Here is a 19,023-nt window from a genome sequence, read left to right as displayed (position 1 = left end):
ATTACTTTATATCCAAAAACTTATAATTTGCCGACCGTCGTATGTTTTAAACTTAAAAACTATTACTTCATATCTAAAAACTTAAAATTTCCAGACCGTTGCATTTTTTTTTTAGATTTGAAAATTATTACTTCACGTCCAAACACTTAAAATTTTATTTCACAATTGGCGGTCAAGATCGCAGTAAACTACATAGATGTTGGTTATGTTGATATTCAATGTATGAGCACGACGTAATGATTGTCATGACCTTTGACCTGGCCCTTACGGGTCGGGCCGTTATAACCAAGGGTCGTACGGTCGTGCTCAAGGGTCGCACCGTCGTGCTCAAGGGTCATACCGTCGTGCTCAAGGGTCGTGCCGTCGTGCTCAAGGGTCGTACTGTTGTGCTCAAGGGTCGTACCGTCGTGCTGAAGAGTCGTATCGTCGTGCTGAAGAGTCGTACCGTCGTGCTCATGGCTCCAACCGTCGTGCTCAAGGGTCGTACCGTCGTGCTCAAGGGTCGTCCCGTCGTGCTCAAGGGTCATACCGTCGTGCTCAAGGGTCGTACCGTCGTGCTCAAGAGTCGTACCGTCGTGCTCAAGGGTCGCACCGTCCTGCTCAAGAGTCGTACCGTCGTGCTCAAGGGTCATACCGTCGTGCTCAAGAGACCAACCCACCCAAACATGTACACGACAGGGTCGAACCCCAGCCACCCAGGGGGTCGAGGGAGGGCCCCCCCCCCTAGAAACGGGAGGGGGCAATCCATCACCCACGTAATGGGGGCGCGTCACTCCCACGCGCTCCCACGCGAACTCCCTCCGTCTATCGCCAGACTCTGTCGTGGTGTATTGGTCGTCGCTGGTCGCTCGTGGCGAGGCTGGACGACGCATCGTCGCGGACGGACGGACGGACGAACGACACGTCATCTGTCGCGTCGCCTTGGTGGTGTGGGGGGGGGGGGGTCATTTTACGCATTGGGGAAAAAAAAAAGAAAGAGAGAGGAATATCTGGGCGAGAAAGCGCCTCGCCTTTTTGAGTCTTGACGCTCAAATGTCTCACGAACTCACCCCGCTCTGCCACTCGAACTCAGAAGCCAGCCAAGGGTCCCCCCCATGTCGCACGTCACGATCCGACAAAAAAAAACTTTCACTCCGGCGTCGCACGCGATTTCTAAAAAACAGAATTGGTCGGGCGACTTTCCCTCCCCCCCCGTGGGAAACCATGACTTGTTGTTGCTAAAAGGAATGACCATGGATTGACTCCCACGCCTTGCAATTGACTCCCAAGGCTTGCAATTAACTCCCAAGGCTTGCAATTAACTCCCAAGGCTTGCAATTAACTCCCAAGGCTTGCAATTAACTCCCAAGGCTTGCAATTGACTCCCAAGGCTTGCAATTAACTCCCAAGGCTTGCAATTAACTCCCAAGGCTTGCAATTGGCTCCCAAGGCTTGCAATTGGCTCCCAAGGCTTGCTTAATCCCCAAGGGTTGCAATTGGGTCCCAAGGCTTTCAATTAACTCCCAAGGGTTGCAAGTAACTCCCAAGGCTTGAAATTAACTCCCAAGGCTTGAAATTAACTCCCAAGGCTTGCAATTGGCTCCCAAGGCTTGCAAGTAACTCCCAAGGCTTGAAATTAACTCCCAAGGCTTGAAATTAACTCCCAAGGCTTGCAAGTAACTCCCAAGGCTTGCAAGTAACTCCCAAGGCTTGTAGTTGAGTGCCAAGGCTAGCAATTGACTCCCAAGGCTTGCAATTGGCTCCCAAGGCTTGCAATTAACTCCCAAGGCTTGCAAGTAACTCCCAAGGCTTGCAAGTAACTCCCAAGGCTTGCAAGTAACTCCCAAGGCTTGAAATTAACTCCCAAGGCTTGCAATTGGCTCCCAAGGCTTGCAATTAACTCCCAAGGCTTGCAATTGGCTCCCAAGGCTTGCAAGTAACTCCCAAGGCTTGCAAGTAACTCCCAAGGCTTGCAATTAACTCCCAAGGCTTGAAATTAACTCCCAAGGCTTGCAATTGGCTCCCAAGGCTTGCAATTGGCTCCCAAGGCTTGCAAGTAACTCCCAAGGCTTGCAATTGGCTCCCAAGGCTTGCAATTAACTCCCAAGGCTTGCAATTGGCTCCCAAGGCTTGCAATTGGCTCCCAAGGCTTGCAATTGGCTCCCAAGGCTTGCAATTAACTCCCAAGGCTTGCAATTGGCTCCCAAGGCTTGCAATTAACTCCCAAGGCTTGCAATTGGCTCCCAAGGCTTGCAATTAACTCCCAAGGCTTGCAAGTAACTCCCAAGGCTTGAAATTAACTCCCAAGGCTTGAAATTAACTCCCAAGGCTTGCAAGTAACTCCCAAGGCTTGCAAGTAACTCCCAAGGCTTGTAGTTGAGTGCCAAGGCTAGCAATTGACTCCCAAGGCTTGCAATTAACTCCCAAGGCTTGCAATTAACTCCCAAGGCTTGCAATTGACTCCCAAGGCTTGCAATTAACTCCCAAGGCTTGAAATTAACTCCCAAGGCTTGAAATTAACTCCCAAGGCTTGAAATTAACTCCCAAGGCTTGCAAGTAACTCCCAAGGCTTGAAATTAACTCCCAAGGCTTGAAATTAACTCCCAAGGCTTGCAAGTAACTCCCAAGGCTTGAAATTAACTCCCAAGGCTTGAAATTAACTCCCAAGGCTTGAAATTAACTCCCAAGGCTTGAAATTAACTCCCAAGGCTTGAAATTAACTCCCAAGGCTTGCAATTGGCTCCCAAGGCTTGCAATTGGCTCCCAAGGCTTGCAATTGGCTCCCAAGGCTTGCAAGTAACTCCCAAGGCTTGCAAGTAACTCCCAAGGCTTGCAATTAACTCCAAGGCTTGCAATTGGCTCCCAAGGCTTGCAAGTAACTCCCAAGGCTTGCAATTAACTCCCAAGGCTTGCAATTAACTCCCAAGGCTTGAAATTAACTCCCAAGGCTTGCAATTGGCTCCCAAGGCTTGCAAGTAACTCCCAAGGCTTGAAATTAACTCCCAAGGCTTGCAAGTAACTCCCAAGGCTTGCAATTGGCTCCCAAGGCTTGCAATTAACTCCAAGGCTTGCAATTGGCTCCCAAGGCTTGCAATTGGCTCCCAAGGCTTGCAATTGGCTCCCAAGGCTTGCAATTGGCTCCCAAGGCTTGCAATTGGCTCCCAAGGCTTGCAAGTAACTCCCAAGGCTTGCAATTGGCTCCCAAGGCTTGCAATTGGCTCCCAAGGCTTGCAAGTAACTCCCAAGGCTTGCAAGTAACTCCCAAGGCTTGCAATTGGCTCCCAAGGCTTGCAAGTAACTCCCAAGGCTTGCAATTAACTCCCAAGGCTTGCAAGTAACTCCCAAGGCTTGCAATTGACTCCCAAGGCTTGCAATTGACTCCCAAGGCTTGCAATTGGCTCCCAAGGCTTGCAATTGGCTCCCAAGGCTTGCAAGTAACTCCCAAGGCTTGCAAGTAACTCCCAAGGCTTGAAATTAACTCCCAAGGCTTGCAATTGGCTCCCAAGGCTTGCAATTGGCTCCCAAGGCTTGCAAGTAACTCCCAAGGCTTGAAATTAACTCCCAAGGCTTGCAAGTAACTCCCAAGGCTTGCAATTGGCTCCCAAGGCTTGCAAGTAACTCCCAAGGCTTGCAAGTAACTCCCAAGGCTTGCAATTGGCTCCCAAGGCTTGCAAGTAACTCCCAAGGCTTGCAATTGGCTCCCAAGGCTTGCAATTGGCTCCCAAGGCTTGCAATTGGCTCCCAAGGCTTGCAATTGGCTCCCAAGGCTTGCAAGTAACTCCCAAGGCTTGCAAGTAACTCCCAAGGCTTGCAAGTAACTCCCAAGGCTTGCAAGTAACTCCCAAGGCTTGCAATTGGCTCCCAAGGCTTGCAAGTAACTCCCAAGGCTTGCAATTGGCTCCCAAGGCTTGCAATTAACTCCCAAGGCTTGCAATTGGCTCCCAAGGCTTGCAATTAACTCCCAAGGCTTGAAATTAACTCCCAAGGCTTGAAATTAACTCCCAAGGCTTGAAATTAACTCCCAAGGCTTGCAATTGGCTCCCAAGGCTTGCAATTAACTCCAAGGCTTGCAATTGGCTCCCAAGGCTTGCAATTGGCTCCCAAGGCTTGCAATTGGCTCCCAAGGCTTGCAATTAACTCCCAAGGCTTGCAATTGGCTCCCAAGGCTTGCAATTGGCTCCCAAGGCTTGCAATTGGCTCCCAAGGCTTGCAATTGGCTCCCAAGGCTTGCAATTAACTCCCAAGGCTTGCAAGTAACTCCCAAGGCTTGCAATTGGCTCCCAAGGCTTGCAATTAACTCCCAAGGCTTGCAATTAACTCCCAAGGCTTGCAATTGGCTCCCAAGGCTTGCAATTGGCTCCCAAGGCTTGCAATTAACTCCCAAGGCTTGCAATTGGCTCCCAAGGCTTGCAATTGACTCCCAAGGCTTGCAAGTAACTCCCAAGGCTTGCAAGTAACTCCCAAGGCTTGCAAGTAACTCCCAAGGCTTGCAAGTAACTCCCAAGGCTTGCAAGTAACTCCCAAGGCTTGCAAGTAACTCCCAAGGCTTGCAATTGGCTCCCAAGGCTTGCAAGTAACTCCCAAGGCTTGCAAGTAACTCCCAAGGCTTGCAATTGGCTCCCAAGGCTTGCAAGTAACTCCCAAGGCTTGCAAGTAACTCCCAAGGCTTGCAAGTAACTCCCAAGGCTTGCAATTGGCTCCCAAGGCTTGCAATTAACTCCCAAGGCTTGCAATTGGCTCCCAAGGCTTGCAATTAACTCCCAAGGCTTGAAATTAACTCCCAAGGCTTGCAATTGGCTCCCAAGGCTTGCAAGTAACTCCCAAGGCTTGCAATTGGCTCCCAAGGCTTGCAATTGGCTCCCAAGGCTTGCAATTGGCTCCCAAGGCTTGCAATTGGCTCCCAAGGCTTGCAAGTAACTCCCAAGGCTTGCAATTGGCTCCCAAGGCTTGCAAGTAACTCCCAAGGCTTGCAATTGGCTCCCAAGGCTTGCAATTAACTCCCAAGGCTTGCAATTAACTCCCAAGGCTTGCAAGTAACTCCCAAGGCTTGCAATTGGCTCCCAAGGCTTGCGGGGAGGGAGGTTGAAGAGGGGGTAGGTAGCGGGGAGGGAGGTTGAGGAGGGGGTAGGTAGCGGGGGGGGAGGTTGAGGAGGGGGTAGGTAGCGGGGAGGGAGGTTGAGGAGGGGGTAGGTAGCGGGGAGGGAGGTTGAGGAGGGGGTAGGTGGCGCGGAGGGAGGTTGAGGAGGGGGTAGGTAGCGGGGGTGGAGGTTGAAGAGGAGGCAGGTAGCGGGGAGGGAGGTTGAGGAAGAGGAGGGGGTTGGTAGCGGGAGGAGTTGAGGTTGAGGAGGGGGTAGGTAGCGGGGAGGGAGGTTGAGGAGGGGGTATGTAGCGGGGAGGGAGGTTGAGGAGGGGGTAGGTAGCGGTGGTGGCGGTGGTGGAGGAGAGCGAGGTGTCGTGCCGGTGCGATATAGCCATACACTGTGTTTATCCTCTACTTCAGGGCCAGCCTATCAATCCTGCCTCAGCGCCTCACCAGACAGACCCAGGATAAGGGGATGATCCTTCCCTGAGCCGAGTCGATCCCCACGCGTCGGAATCCGTATTTGGAGGGCGCCCTGGTCGGCTACTCCCTCCCTCACTCCCTCCCTCCCTCCCTCCCTCCCTCCCTCCACAGCCTCCCTGGCCGACTACTTCTTCCTCCTCCTCCACCTCCCCAGCAGGATACGGGAGGGTCGTTGAGGCCAGCGGACAGCTTCGTCCTGGTAGGATGTGCAAGGATCCTCAAGGACATGTGTGCAGTTTCCTTGCGGCAGGGCATGGAAGGAATCCACAGCCCATATACGGCATCAGGGCAGGATCCTAGGACCTGTATATACCCTCCAGGGCAGGATATGGCAGGATCCTAGGACCTGTATATACCCTCCAGGGCAGGATATGGGAGGATCCTAGGCCCTGTATACAACGGGCAGGATATGGAGGATCCTAGAGCCTGTATATACTCTTCAAGGCAGGATATAAGAGGATCCTAGATCCTATATACAACAGACAGGGGTATGAGAGGATCCTAAATCCTGTAGGCAACTTCGCTGTAGGATGCGGAAGGATGCTAGAGCCTTGTGTATACACAAACCTTCTATCCGGCAGGATCTGGAAGGATATACCATTTTGCTCCGGAAATAAAGATTAGAACAAATTCTTCTCTCTAAATTCGAGGTGTCGGGTCCTCACGCAGAAGGCGACCTCCTCGTGTGGAGGGAAGAAATAGAGTGGTCAAGATCTCGCCGTTGCTCACAACTGCGTCACGGTGAGGGGCACAGCACACCTTTCACAGGATTTTGATAGATGGAGGTAGAACTATTTTTGTTTGGACACCAGATTGACCGTTGTGTGTGTGCGCTTGAGCAGCACAAATGACGGGTGGCTTAATGTTGAAAAAAAAAAGAGAGTTTTTGGGAAAAAAAGTCTTGGATTTTGTAATATTCAGCTGGGGAGTGGGAGGTGGGGTGTTGGAGTGAGTTGGCGTTGCTTGAATTCGGTCATTCGGTAAATGTGTCGTAGAGAATCGTTGGCTGTGGCGGGTTTAGTCAGGTTGGCTTGTCACACTCACTCACACACACACACACACACACACACACACACGGGAGGCCCTGACGGACGCGCCATTGTTACGTGTGTGAGTCATTTCGTCTTGCCTCGTTTTCTGATTTGCATTCATCGGTCGTTCATCTCGAACGGTCATAGAGCATCGTGCGATGGGGGTTAAACCGTGCCTGACGCGGTGTTTGGTGATGTAGAATACTTCTCTGTGTAAACTGAAGTTCCTGGCTGTAAACGACCACCTCCTCCTCCTGCGCGTAAGTACGACCTCTTAGCACGACAGCACGACCCCCCCCCCCCAAGTTGCGACGGAACGACCCTCAAGGTACGACAGAATGGCCTTTGACTTTCTGGCCTTTTCCGCAAGGGTTCGGGGTCAAAGGCCAAGCCGTAGCACCCCCCCCCCCCCCCAGTGTCGATCTCAAGAGGCCAATATAAGGCTTTTGGACTCTCCGTGTCTCTTTGATATATGCCCGGGAAATAGGTCAAACACATCTTGCATTCAGATTTGGGACCCTCGCTTCGAAGGCTCTTGGAGTGGGCTGGCGGCGGGGGTGAGGAGGGGTGTGTGTGTGTGCGTTTGTTTGGAGGAGCAAGTAGACCATTCGTTTTGGCATGGAGTCATGCCTTATGGATACATGTCTCCCGCCTTTCTTCGCATCTCTTCGGCGGGGGGTCGGTTCACTCCTCCTCCTCCTCCTCCTCCTCCTCTCACTCACACCCACTCTCCCTTCCCTCCTCCTTCCCCTTGACGCGATCGAACTCACGCCTGTGTTTGACTTGTTATTGGATCTTCGCGTCGTAAAGGTTTTCTCTCCTCAGTCGGGCGCTCTGGCTTGAATACGAGGCTCGTGAATCCAAGGATATAGGGAGGGGTGCCTTTTGAAAGTGGGGGACGTCCTGCTTCAACTGGGAGGTGATGCTATTAAGACGGTAGAGAGAGAGAGAGAGAGAGAGAGAGAGAGAGAGAGAGAGAGAGAGAGAGAGAGAGAGTTGTGACTTTGTCGCACATGAGGCAAAAGACAAAGGAACCAAGTCGTGCTCAAGGGCCTCACTGTCGTGTCCAAGGGTCGTATGATGGTGCTCCTGAGTTCGTAACGTCTCGTTCAAGGGCCGTCCTTCTTGTTCACGTTACGCACCGTCTTCCTCAAGGGCCGTGCCGTCTTCCTCAAGGGCTGCACCGTCGTGCTCAAGAGCCGTACCGTCTTCCTCAAAGGCCGTACCGTGTTCCTCAAGGGCTACACGGTCTTCCTCAAGGGCTGCACCGTCGTACTCAAGGGCCGTACCGTCTTCCTCAAGGGCTGCACTGTCTTCCTCAAGGGCTGCACCGTCGTACTCAAGGGCCGTACCGTCTTCCTCAAGGGCCGTACCGTCTTCAAGGGCTGCACCGTCGTGCTCAAGGCTTCAAACATCTCTCTAACTTGTCCTTGCGTCACGACTCTCAGAAACATTCGCCAGCGTAGTGTACCCTTGTCGCCCACACTTAAACCGAACCTGTTCATTATATAAAACTTCATTAATGACATCATATGACCGTCGAAGTTGAAATAGATGGCGCTTGACTATCGCCACCTCCGCTGAGGGCAGCGGTAATTCGACCTGGCTCTAAAGAAGAATCTGTTAGATTCCTCGTAGTCGTCCATCGTCTTCAGGAGGTGAAGTTAGAACTTGCGTGTATTCCGACACACAGTGGGGTTGCCGAATGCCTTTTGGTCTCCCGGAAAAGCTTGTGTGTTTCGTCCGGAAAACCTGTTTTGTGTTTCGTCCAGGACCGGTGGACTGTGTTGAGTCGGTTGAGTTGCTAAAGTTTGGTTCCCGAGTGTGTAGGGCTTAATCGAAGCATTTGGAACACTCCCACACTCCCTTTTTTTCTAATCCGAAAAGTTGGAGGCATGATAGTGTTAATTAGCCGGTAATGAAGTTGGCCAACTCCTGTCCTTATGGGAAGACCGTCCCTATTGTGCAGATAACTATAGATACCCACCCACCCACCCACCAACCCCCACTCGCATTTATCCACAGCTTGTATTGCATTGCTTTGTTTTGCTCCCAAATCAATCTAGCTTGATTTGAAAGCATTTGGCAATGGTTTATTTTGTGGTGGTTTCTCCTAATTCAAAATTTCCATGTACCTATGTTAGAAAGATGGTATAGATGCCGTATATCAACCGAGTGTTTTTTGTGCGTCAATCTCATTTTTTGTATCTCCCCTGATGATGTGATCATTGCACGAAAGTGCACTTGGGAACTTGCCGTGTTTTATATTCCTGTGGGATTTATGCATGTAGTAGATCACACGCTCCACTGTGAGAGAGAGAGAGAGAGAGAGAGAGAGAGAGAGAGAGAGAGAGAGAGAGAGAGAGAGAGAGAGAGAGAGAGAGATCGCCTCATTGTAAGTTTATAGGTCGAAAGCAATCGTGACACGCGATGAAAAGGTGAAATCAAGAGCGATATGTGGAAGGCTTAGGAAAATAGTGTTTGTCCGTGTGTTGTGGACGTAAGTGACTCCTTCTTCCGCGTTGGTGTTGTATAATTACTACCGTTATGTTGCGACGATTGTTCATAGATCAAAACGAGATGACATTTGAGAATTATTTTCACTTTTGAGAGCGTCTGGATGAGAGTAACACATCACAGTGGACAGTTGAAGGGGACGTGTGGCCGCCCGCGCGGAGCCTAACGGGCGTTGAAAACTGTAATGGACTCTGTTAAAAGGGAAGTTTTTTTAAGAGACTATTATATGTTTACTTTGGTGCGCATGCGTGACACTGTTGCCACTTCGTGTTCCAGTATTATTCTCGCGTTTCTGACCACCTCTCCTTAATGGCCGCTGGCCGTGGCACTTCTTTTTATATTCTACGGACGGGCCAGACACACAGACACAGTGGTGCGTGATTATTTAGATTATGTGACCAGGTTCAGTGCACCGTGTTCCGTGGGAAGTGGCGGGGAAATGATGACCACCGAATTAACGCCATATGGCACGTCCGACCCCGCTGCCAGGCGTCGCGCTGCCGGGAAAAGAACTTGTACGGCGGCGTTAAATTTAAATGCTACTTTGGAAAAATGTTTGCTTTATGTTATCAAGGTATTATGGGTGGTTGCCCACTACCTCACTTGAAATGGAGAATATGTGTCTTTCCATCTGATTGTAAGGTGTGTTATATATATGTATATAAACATCAGGATTCCTCTATTATTGCTTTTAAATATGTATGTTGAACTGTTGGTTCAAGGCGTTCGAAGCATATATGAGTATATACAACCCAGATGAGGATTTTACACTTATACTTTTTTTTTTATATAACTTATGTAACTTAATACAGTCTAGTTTATGCCTGCCTGTGTGGGCATGTGTTTAGTGTTTGGTACACGAGAGAATTTTACACTTGTGTTGCCCCCGGTCTCTTAACTTGGCACATATATATATGTATATGTTCACTCCCATATGTACACACACACACACACACACACACACACACACTGAACCAGATACCTATTCATCGACCAGACCTTAGGGGGAGGATAAACACCTGGATTGGGTGTTGGCCGATAAACCCAGCCCGGGATTCGAACCCGGCTTCGGGCCTCGCTGACTCATAGTGTGTGTGTGTGTGTGTGTGTGTGTCCCATTATCCTAAGACTTCTTTTTCTTTTACAGGAAGCCGAGCCGAAGCGTGGGCGAGGAAGACCGAGGGTTAACTGACGGTTCTCAGGCCAAGCTCCATCCTGGGGTGGTGAGTCCTGGGTTGAGCTGGGGTGTGGGGAGCTTCATATGGGGGGTAGGTTGGGAGGCTACATCCTGGAGTAGGCTGGGGTGTGGGGAGCTTCATGCTGGGGGTAGGCTGGGGTGTGTTGGGAGGCTATATCCTGGGGTAGGCTGGGGTAGGTTGGGAGCCTACATCTTGGGGTAGGCTGGGGTGTGGATAGCTTCATGCTGGGGGTAGGCTGGGGTAGGTTGGGAGGCTACATCCTGGAGTAGGCTGGGGTGTGGGGAGCTTCATACTGGGGGTAGGCTGGGGTAGGTTGGGAGGCTACATCCTGGAGTAGGCTGGGGTGTGGGGAGCTTCATACTGGGGGTAGGCTGGGGTAGGTTGGGAGGCTACATCCTGGAGTAGGCTGGGGTGTGGGGAGCTTCATACTGGGGGTAGGCTGGGGTAGGTTGGGAGGCTACATCCTGGAGTAGGCTGGGGTGTGGGGAGCTTCATACTGGGGGTAGGCTGGGGTAGGTTGGGAGGCTACATCCTGGAGTAGGCTGGGGTGTGGGGAGCTTCATACTGGAGTAGGCTGGGGTAGGTTGGGAGGCTACATCCTGGGGTAGGCTGGGGTGTGGGGAGCTTCATACTGGGGGTAGGCTGGGGTGAGCTGGGGAGCTTAAGTGTGACGAAAGAAAGGGGGGGGAAGATAAATTCTCGTAAAGACATGACTTAAGTTTTATAAGCATATAAAAAACTTAGTTCCATAAGCTTAAGGTTATCAAATCATGGTGATTTAAGCTCAGAAAGCTTTAGAAATATTAAGATCTCAAGCTTTTTATGATAATTAAGTTAAACTTAAAATAAAGTCCCCTAGCATATCAGTTTAACTACGTCAATTGATTAAGAATAGAAAGGGGAGATTTAGATTAACCTTATGTCACTAGCTGATTTGCATAGAACCCATTCTGCCCCACAGTAGGCTTGTCTTTCATATATATATATATATATATATATATATATATATATATATATATATATATATATATATATATATATATATATTCCTATGAGTCCACGGGGAAAATGAAACACGATAAGTTCCCAAGTGCACTTTCGTGTAACAATTACATCATCAGGGGAGATAGATAGAGATAGATAGATAGATATATACAGACAGGTTCTTGAATGAAAATACATTATGTATTATGTCTTTACATGTTTCTCTTTTTATATGTGAAGTCTGTGTTGTTGATTTTTCGTCTGGTGCTATTTGAATGCGGGTTAAACACCTTAAGGTTTCGTCTTTGTATGTTTGTTTCTTCGTGACAAAGGAGATGAGTGTCATGTCAAATGACTGTCATATGACAAGCCCTCATGGCAGTAGGTCTGAAGACTGTCAAGACTATAGTTTTAGAAGTGTGGGACATTTGAATCGCGATTGATTCACAATACGTTCAGCTTTGAATAAATATCACATTAACAAGATATGAATTAACGTCCTTTTTTTCGGTTGGTTAAATCTCAGATAATTTTTTTTTTTCTTCGTGTTAGAAGTACATCTTCGGAGCTCGATAGGAGTTCATTCAATCCGTAGCATTAACGTAGTACCTCAAGAGTCCCTTGTGAACGTCAGAGATAAAAACTGATAACGTGTGGCAACATCGTCCATCGCTAACGGGAGGTTCGAGCAAATGGTGGCACGTTGGCCCGTCTCGACCCCGAATTAAGGCATCGTCCCGTCGCGCACTCAAAGGCGTAGGTAATTACCCACTAAAGATCGTTTGGGACGCACTAGTAGTACTCCTCACGATGGTTGGTTCGGGTATAAGAGACCCTTTCGGACCAGTAGACCTGAGGGGGGTCTCTGACCCGGGGCCTCGAACAGGGAAGACTTGTATGTCTTTAGAGTGGAAGGGGGACTAGTTGCCAACACGGAATTAGCAACCAACTCTATGGCTTCGGCAGGGGAAGGGAGAGAGGGAAACTGCAGCAACTTTAATCCAAAATAACGTCTCGTCTTTCGCGTATTTGGACATCTGATGCTCACACGAACGCCATGGATCACCACCATTCTCCTTTTCTTTCATTACTACGATGTTTGTTCATGGAGATGATGCGATAGAACACCACGAAAAAAAACCACAGGTTTATTTTGTATTTCTCTTTTTTTCTTTGAGCTAAACAGCCACAGACCTGTATTTAAAGAGATTAAAGATAGAGGAAGGATAGGGATCTAATTTCGTACTCGTGGAAGGATTAGAATGGCTTAGAGTTTGATTTTGAAGACTGGTGTAGCGCTTTGATCGTAATGAACATTAGATAGAACTTACATCAGTGGATGTTTAACTCCAGACTGGAGGTTCTTGGGTTATTTTTTTTTTATATCGTTATGAAACTATTTGTAACTACAGGATCCCATTTATGGGGTTCCTGCAGCTTTGGAATTGCGCTCCAATCAGGAGCAGGACTAGGAGTGACGTAATACACGTTTTTTAGAGCGTGACGATCCTGGACGCTATTGTTATACTCCTTTTCGTCCTTAAATGATGATGACCCAGCCTCGCTGAAGGTGGTTCCTGCGTTCGCTGTGTGTAGCCACACACACACAAGGGGAAAGTCCATCTTGGCACCGATGCTGTGGTCGCCAATTGGTTGAGAGTTCAATTATCTACGAGTTCTACAGTAGATTCAGCCTTCGCTACAAATCGTTTTCCTCAATCTCAAAAAAAAAAAGAAAATCATGGAGCAAATTATAGACGCCATAATTAGACTTCATCTTGTAGCTTCTTGTATATATTATTAATTTTGTAATCATCGTATTGTGACCTCGAGCATGGAAGCTGTCCTATTCTTTTTTTTTTTTTGTACTGTAGTCGATATAGGAAGGGAAATTATTGAAATCATCGCGAAATTCGTATATTTTGTCGCGAATTGGATATAGAAGGAATTTCAGCTTAAATATGAGAGTCGCAACCGATGCGTTTTTCATCCTGTGACGTTCCAATAATATTGCGTTGACGTTGAATTCGACCCGGAATGCATAACTCTTCTACAAATATTTTAAGGATTGAATTACTAATTTATAGTCTGGTTATGTGGTTGCTATTTCTCTTGACGTGTATATATATATATATATATATATATATATATATATATATATATATATATATATATATATATATATATATAAACAATTGGAATGCCTTTTAAAAAGAAGTTCTTCGTATTATTTTCCGATACAATGGCTTGTCCTTACGAGTCGGTTTTGTCTATGAATCCCAAAGAGAAAAATATGTTATTGATGCCTAATGAATTTCCTCATAGGTCGCTGGCCGTAGAATATAAAGAAAGAAAAATCTAGCCAACATTTTCTTGACTACTGGCTTCGTCAAGTCGAACGAGGGGCGTCTTTAGCGCCCTCAAGGTTTTGGGCAAAATAACCCATGTTCTCGACCACCAAAGCCATTTTAAGACTTGTAAAACAAGAAAGTAGGTGATCAAAGCCACAGTGAGATATGGAAGCCAGTGTAATACTGCGTCCAAAGGCTTAGAATAAGTCGCGACCTGCGGTACGCCAGGTCGGCCGAGGATTCGGACAATGTCAACATTGTGGGTGGTGTCCAATGTGGCGATTTCGACTGTTTCCGAAAGAACAAAGGGAAAGAAATGATGAAAATACGACAGCATCTCCGTGAGTGTGGTGAGTTTAGTGACTCTAGTGTTGCTAGATGTGCCATTAAGCTATGCAGGTCGTAATGATGTGATTTTAGTGAAGCCGAGCGGTGTATGATGCAGGTTTTGAAACGAGTGGGGAGGTATGGCGTCTTGCCTTAGAGTAAACAAGATGGTGTAACGAAAACGACACTGAAATTTAGCAAATTGCTGGTCGTGATCATGGCTGCAGTCTTCCAAGAGGCTGATAAATTGTGTAAAATATCTAGGTGAGGTGATTGGCAATGTGGAGTGAGTACTCGTGTAATATTGCAATAGAAAATGGATTGCGAGTGTTTACCCCTCACCTGACATTACAGTAGAAAGTGGATTGCTAGATGTATGTATACGTTAGCCCTTCCCAAGAAACACTGGGAATCCACAGACGAAGAATTCTGAGAAAGTATTACCGTTTTGACAGACAGCGAATTTTTGAGATTCTAAGTCATGGAATAGGTCATTTAGACCATTTTAAGACCCCTTGTTCTGCTACATTATTTATCCCTCGTTGATCATTTCCCAGGGAAATTACGATACTTTTGATAGAAAATCATTTAATTTTTTCCCCTTCAAGTCCACTGTTTACATGCCGAGCGTATGTTGTTTGCTAGATTAGGTTAGGTTTGGTTGAAGATGTGTTTTCGATGGTTTCTAATGTCTTTTGAACGATTCTGGCCTTCATTTCTATTGCAAATTACAACTTTTTGTGTTCCTCCATAGAAAACCCCTATTTCCCTCTTTTAGGTCCTCCATTATCGTTTGACGAAGGGGTTATATCCCCAATGGTAGTGATCTGCGGTAGAAATAATGGTCAGAATAGTGAAAAAACACATGAAAAACCGTTGGAAAGATATAGGTTCAACTTCCAAGCAAGTGAATGGCCGTTACGGTCATTTTAATAGTAATGTGAACCCTGTTCTTCCTCTTTATACATTATTTATGATTCGTGTTGTTTGGTCTTGTTATTCTTTTGATTAAGCGTAAGTAAAATGACGCAGGGAAACTATTTTAACCTGTTATCTTTAGGTAATATTATAACTGGTCTCCTACGGATAAATCGTGGGTCTTTTAGTTTACAGTGGTATCCCCTTCAGTCAGGAATCTGGTTTTCTCTGGTCTGTTTTGTCGAGAAGAGAAAACGAGTATTGGAATGGTACCCTAACATATTTTTGACATTGATTATAGTCAAAATTGTAACATACTCGTTGCATACCTGGTGTCGATATTTCGCTGAATGAGCATCAGAAAAAAGTGATTATTCTTTATGTTAGATTCATAATAACTAGATATCACAGAAAACCATTGGATTCCATACAAGTATAAGAACGCCATATCTCTTAACAGCCATCATTTTTATAGAATGTTAGTGTTGTTTTTAATGGTATAGCCTTTCTTTCTATATTTATCCATGATTTTAGAACAGGAACATAGTAGCAACCGAAAAAGAACTAATCTAACTTGTGCTAGCATTTATTAAAGTTATCAGTAAGTAGAGTGGAGTAAAAGGGAGGAGAACAGTGTTTCTAAGAGCAATTTTTCTATTGTTACGATTTTCTGAAAGATTTATAGAACATGTAATCATTGTGGATATACATGTAGCAGAATTATTAATATGGAAATTAATGGTAATTGATAATTTGAAGCAGTCTGATCATGAATTTAGAAGGAAAAAAAATTTATATGAAAATTCAGATTTTAAGGTGAAGTTGGGGTTATTTAGAATATGTTTGGAAGGAAAAGAATATACGAAAAGTCAGCTTTTAAGTTGAAGTTAGGACTCTGTAGGTGGAAGAACTAATCTGAACTCTTAAGAAATTATTATAAGATATTATTATATTATATTATATTATATTATATTATATTATATTATCATTATTATTATTATTATTATTATAATACTTTATCGCCGTTTCCTGCGTCAGCAAGGTAGCGCCTGGAAACAGACGAAGAACTGCCCATTCACTCATATAAAAATATATAAACATAAACACCCATACATGCACATACACATATCAACATACATATACATATCAATATATAAACATATACAAATACACAGACATATACATATATACACATGTACATATTCATACTTGCTTTCATCCATTCCTGGCACTACCCTGCCCCACAGGAAACAGCATCGCTGCCTCCTGCTTCAGTGAGGCAGCGCCAGCAAAACCGACAAAAAAAGGCCACGTTCCTTCACACTCAGTCTCTAGCCATCACATGTAATGCACCAAAACCACAGCTCCCTATCCACATCCAGGCCCCACAGACCTTTCCATGGTTTACCCCAGACTTTCACATGTCCTGGTTCAATCCATTGACAGCACGTCATTCTGGTATACCACATCATTCCAATTCACTCTATTCTTTGCATGCCTCTCACCCTCCTGTATGTTCAGGCCCCAATCACTTAAAATCTTTTTCACTCCAACTTTCCACCCCCCCTGTTGTCTTCTTATTCTCCTTGTTCCTTCCACCTCTGACACGTATATCTTCTTTGTCAGTCTTTCCTCACGCATTCTCTCCATATGTCCAAACCATTTCTACTTACCCTCTTCTGCTCTCTCAACCACTCTTTTTATTACCACACCTCTCTTACCCTTTCATTACTTAATCGATCAAACCACTTCACACCACATATTGTCCTCAAACATCTCATTTCCAACTCATCCACCCTCCTCCACACAACCTTATCTATAGCCCATTCCTTGCAACCATATAATAACCATTGTTGGTGCAAACCGACCTTCACTGGGAACCAATCACTCTCCTCTCTTCCCACTCTTACACATGCCTTGCATCCTTGATAAAAACTTCACTGCTTCCAGCAGCTTACCTCCCACACCATATACTCTTAAGACCTTCCACAAAGTATCTCAACCAACCCTATCATATGCCTTCTCCAGATCCATAAATGCTATTTATGTAGCAATATAAGTTTTTTTTTTTTTTTTTTTTTTTTTTATACTTTGTCGCTGTCTCCCGCGTTTGCGAGGTAGCGCAAGGAAACAGACGAAAGAAATGGCCCAACCCCCCCCCCCCCCCATACACATGTACATACACACGTCCAGACACGCAAATATACATACCTACACAGCTTTCCATGGTTTACCCCAGACGCTTCACATGCCTTGCTTCAATCCACTGACAGCACGTCAACCCCTGTATACCACATGACTCCAATTCACTCTATTTCTTGCCCTCCTTTCACCCTCCTGCATGTTCAGGCCCCGATCACACAAAATCTTTTTCACTCCATCTTTCCACCTCCAATTTGGTCTCCCTCTTCTCCTCGTTCCCTCCACCTCCGACACATATATCCTCTTGGTCAATCTCTCCTCACTCATTCTCTCCATGTGCCCAAACCATTTCAAAACACCCTCTTCTGCTCTCTCAACCACGCTCTTTTTATTTCCACACCTCTCTCTTACCCTTACGTTACTTACTCGATCAAACCACCTCACACCACACATTGTCCTCAAACATCTCATTTCCAGCACATCCATCCTCCTGCGCACATCTCTATCCATAGCCCACGCCTCGCAACCATACAACATTGTTGGAACCACTATTCCCTCAAACATACCCATTTTTGCTTTCCGAGATAATGTTCTCGACTTCCACACATTTTTCAAGGCTCCCAAAATTTTCGCCCCCTCCCCCACCCTATGATCCACTTCCGCTTCCATGGTTCCATCCGCTGACAGATCCACTCCCAGATATCTAAAACACTTCACTTCCTCCAGTTTTTCTCCATTCAAACTCACCTCCCAATTGACTTGACCCTCACCCCTACTGTACCTAATAACCTTGCTCTTATTCACATTTACTCTCAACTTTCTTCTTCCATACTATAATATAATATTAGTACTGGAGGATAAAGAGTTGGTGAACGAGATAAGGAAGTAGTGAAACTAGCAGTAGCAGATTGGAGGGCTCTGACATGAAGAAATTAAAGCAATGTTGAAAAAAAGACCAACAGGAGAAAGTAATGGGTAGATCTAGCTTACAGAGATCCCCTAATCCTTAATTCATTGGGATATGCAGGGCAGGGTCTCTACCTGGAAAGTAATGGGTAAAGATAAAAATCAGGGATGTATGAATGAAGTAAGATTATTGAAAAGACAGTCAAGGAAATAGGATGGAAACTTTTTGAATTAGAAGTGACAAATTGTTGCAAAGAAGATATGAATAGGATGGGGAGAGGAAGTCTGGATAGTGTTCAGTAGATTTAAAAGATACAAGAAATTGAGATTTGTTGTAAAACATTGTTTATTTTGAGACTTTCCAACCTAGAGTTATATTTGAAAGTAATTAATAGGCTCATATTATTCCTGATTGTTATATGCTTGTGCTGTCTACGAATTTCTTGCTTCTTTTAGATATAAGTTTCATAGTGTTGCAGTACAAACTATTGTTCTCCATAGAAAAATCTCATTGTTATTTTGCCATTTTCATCGCATACTTTTTTCACCACACAACTCTTTTTTTAACACATTGATCGGCATATCTAAGATCAGCATAATACCATTATTCTCTGTTCCTGAAATCAAAAAAATTACCGATAGTTTCCTTGCTCCCTGAACTATACACATTCATTTTAGATGTAAATTAGTGACATCTTGTGTTTACCCTACTGTACACTTTGATATGGATTTTACTTTTCTCAAGTAAGTTGTTACTCGGCAAATATTAAGAAAGCTAGAGATTCAAGAGATGGAGGTCAGACAGCTTTAGATAAAAGGTATTCCATTTATTATCAGTACAGCATCATCACTTGCACTGAGCCCAAATTCCCACGTGCAGACTGATTGTTCACTCCTTGAAACTGGATTAGCCATCATCAGAACTGAATCCTTCACATCTTGCGTTTTGTCATTATCCTATGTGTTGTCTTGAAAGTTATTTTCCTTACTGAGACAACAGTACCTACACAAAACTTTATAGCATTAGTGGTAAATGTTGAAACAAACACCTGCTATCTTTTAGTCTTTCTCCGACAAGAAATCCTAACTCACTCTCCTCTCCTGTC

At 45.8% G+C, this 19,023-nt stretch overlaps 1 protein-coding gene across 5 annotated transcripts in view; it reads left to right on the top strand.

Moving 5' to 3' along the window:
• Positions 1-19,023, top strand: part of LOC139757414 (uncharacterized) — a 584,870-nt gene that overhangs the window by 404,234 nt on the left and 161,613 nt on the right. For all 5 annotated transcript variants that reach the window (XM_071677893.1, XM_071677894.1, XM_071677895.1 and 2 more), the window contains one exon: positions 10,238-10,313. In XM_071677893.1, the coding sequence (XP_071533994.1) occupies positions 10,238-10,313 (76 nt within the window). The remainder of the gene's footprint in view (positions 1-10,237; positions 10,314-19,023) is intronic.

This window comes from Panulirus ornatus, chromosome 26 (genome assembly GCF_036320965.1).
Source record: "Panulirus ornatus isolate Po-2019 chromosome 26, ASM3632096v1, whole genome shotgun sequence".
Lineage (NCBI taxonomy): Eukaryota > Metazoa > Arthropoda > Malacostraca > Decapoda > Palinuridae > Panulirus > Panulirus ornatus.
This window is presented reverse-complemented; position numbering and strand designations above follow the sequence as displayed.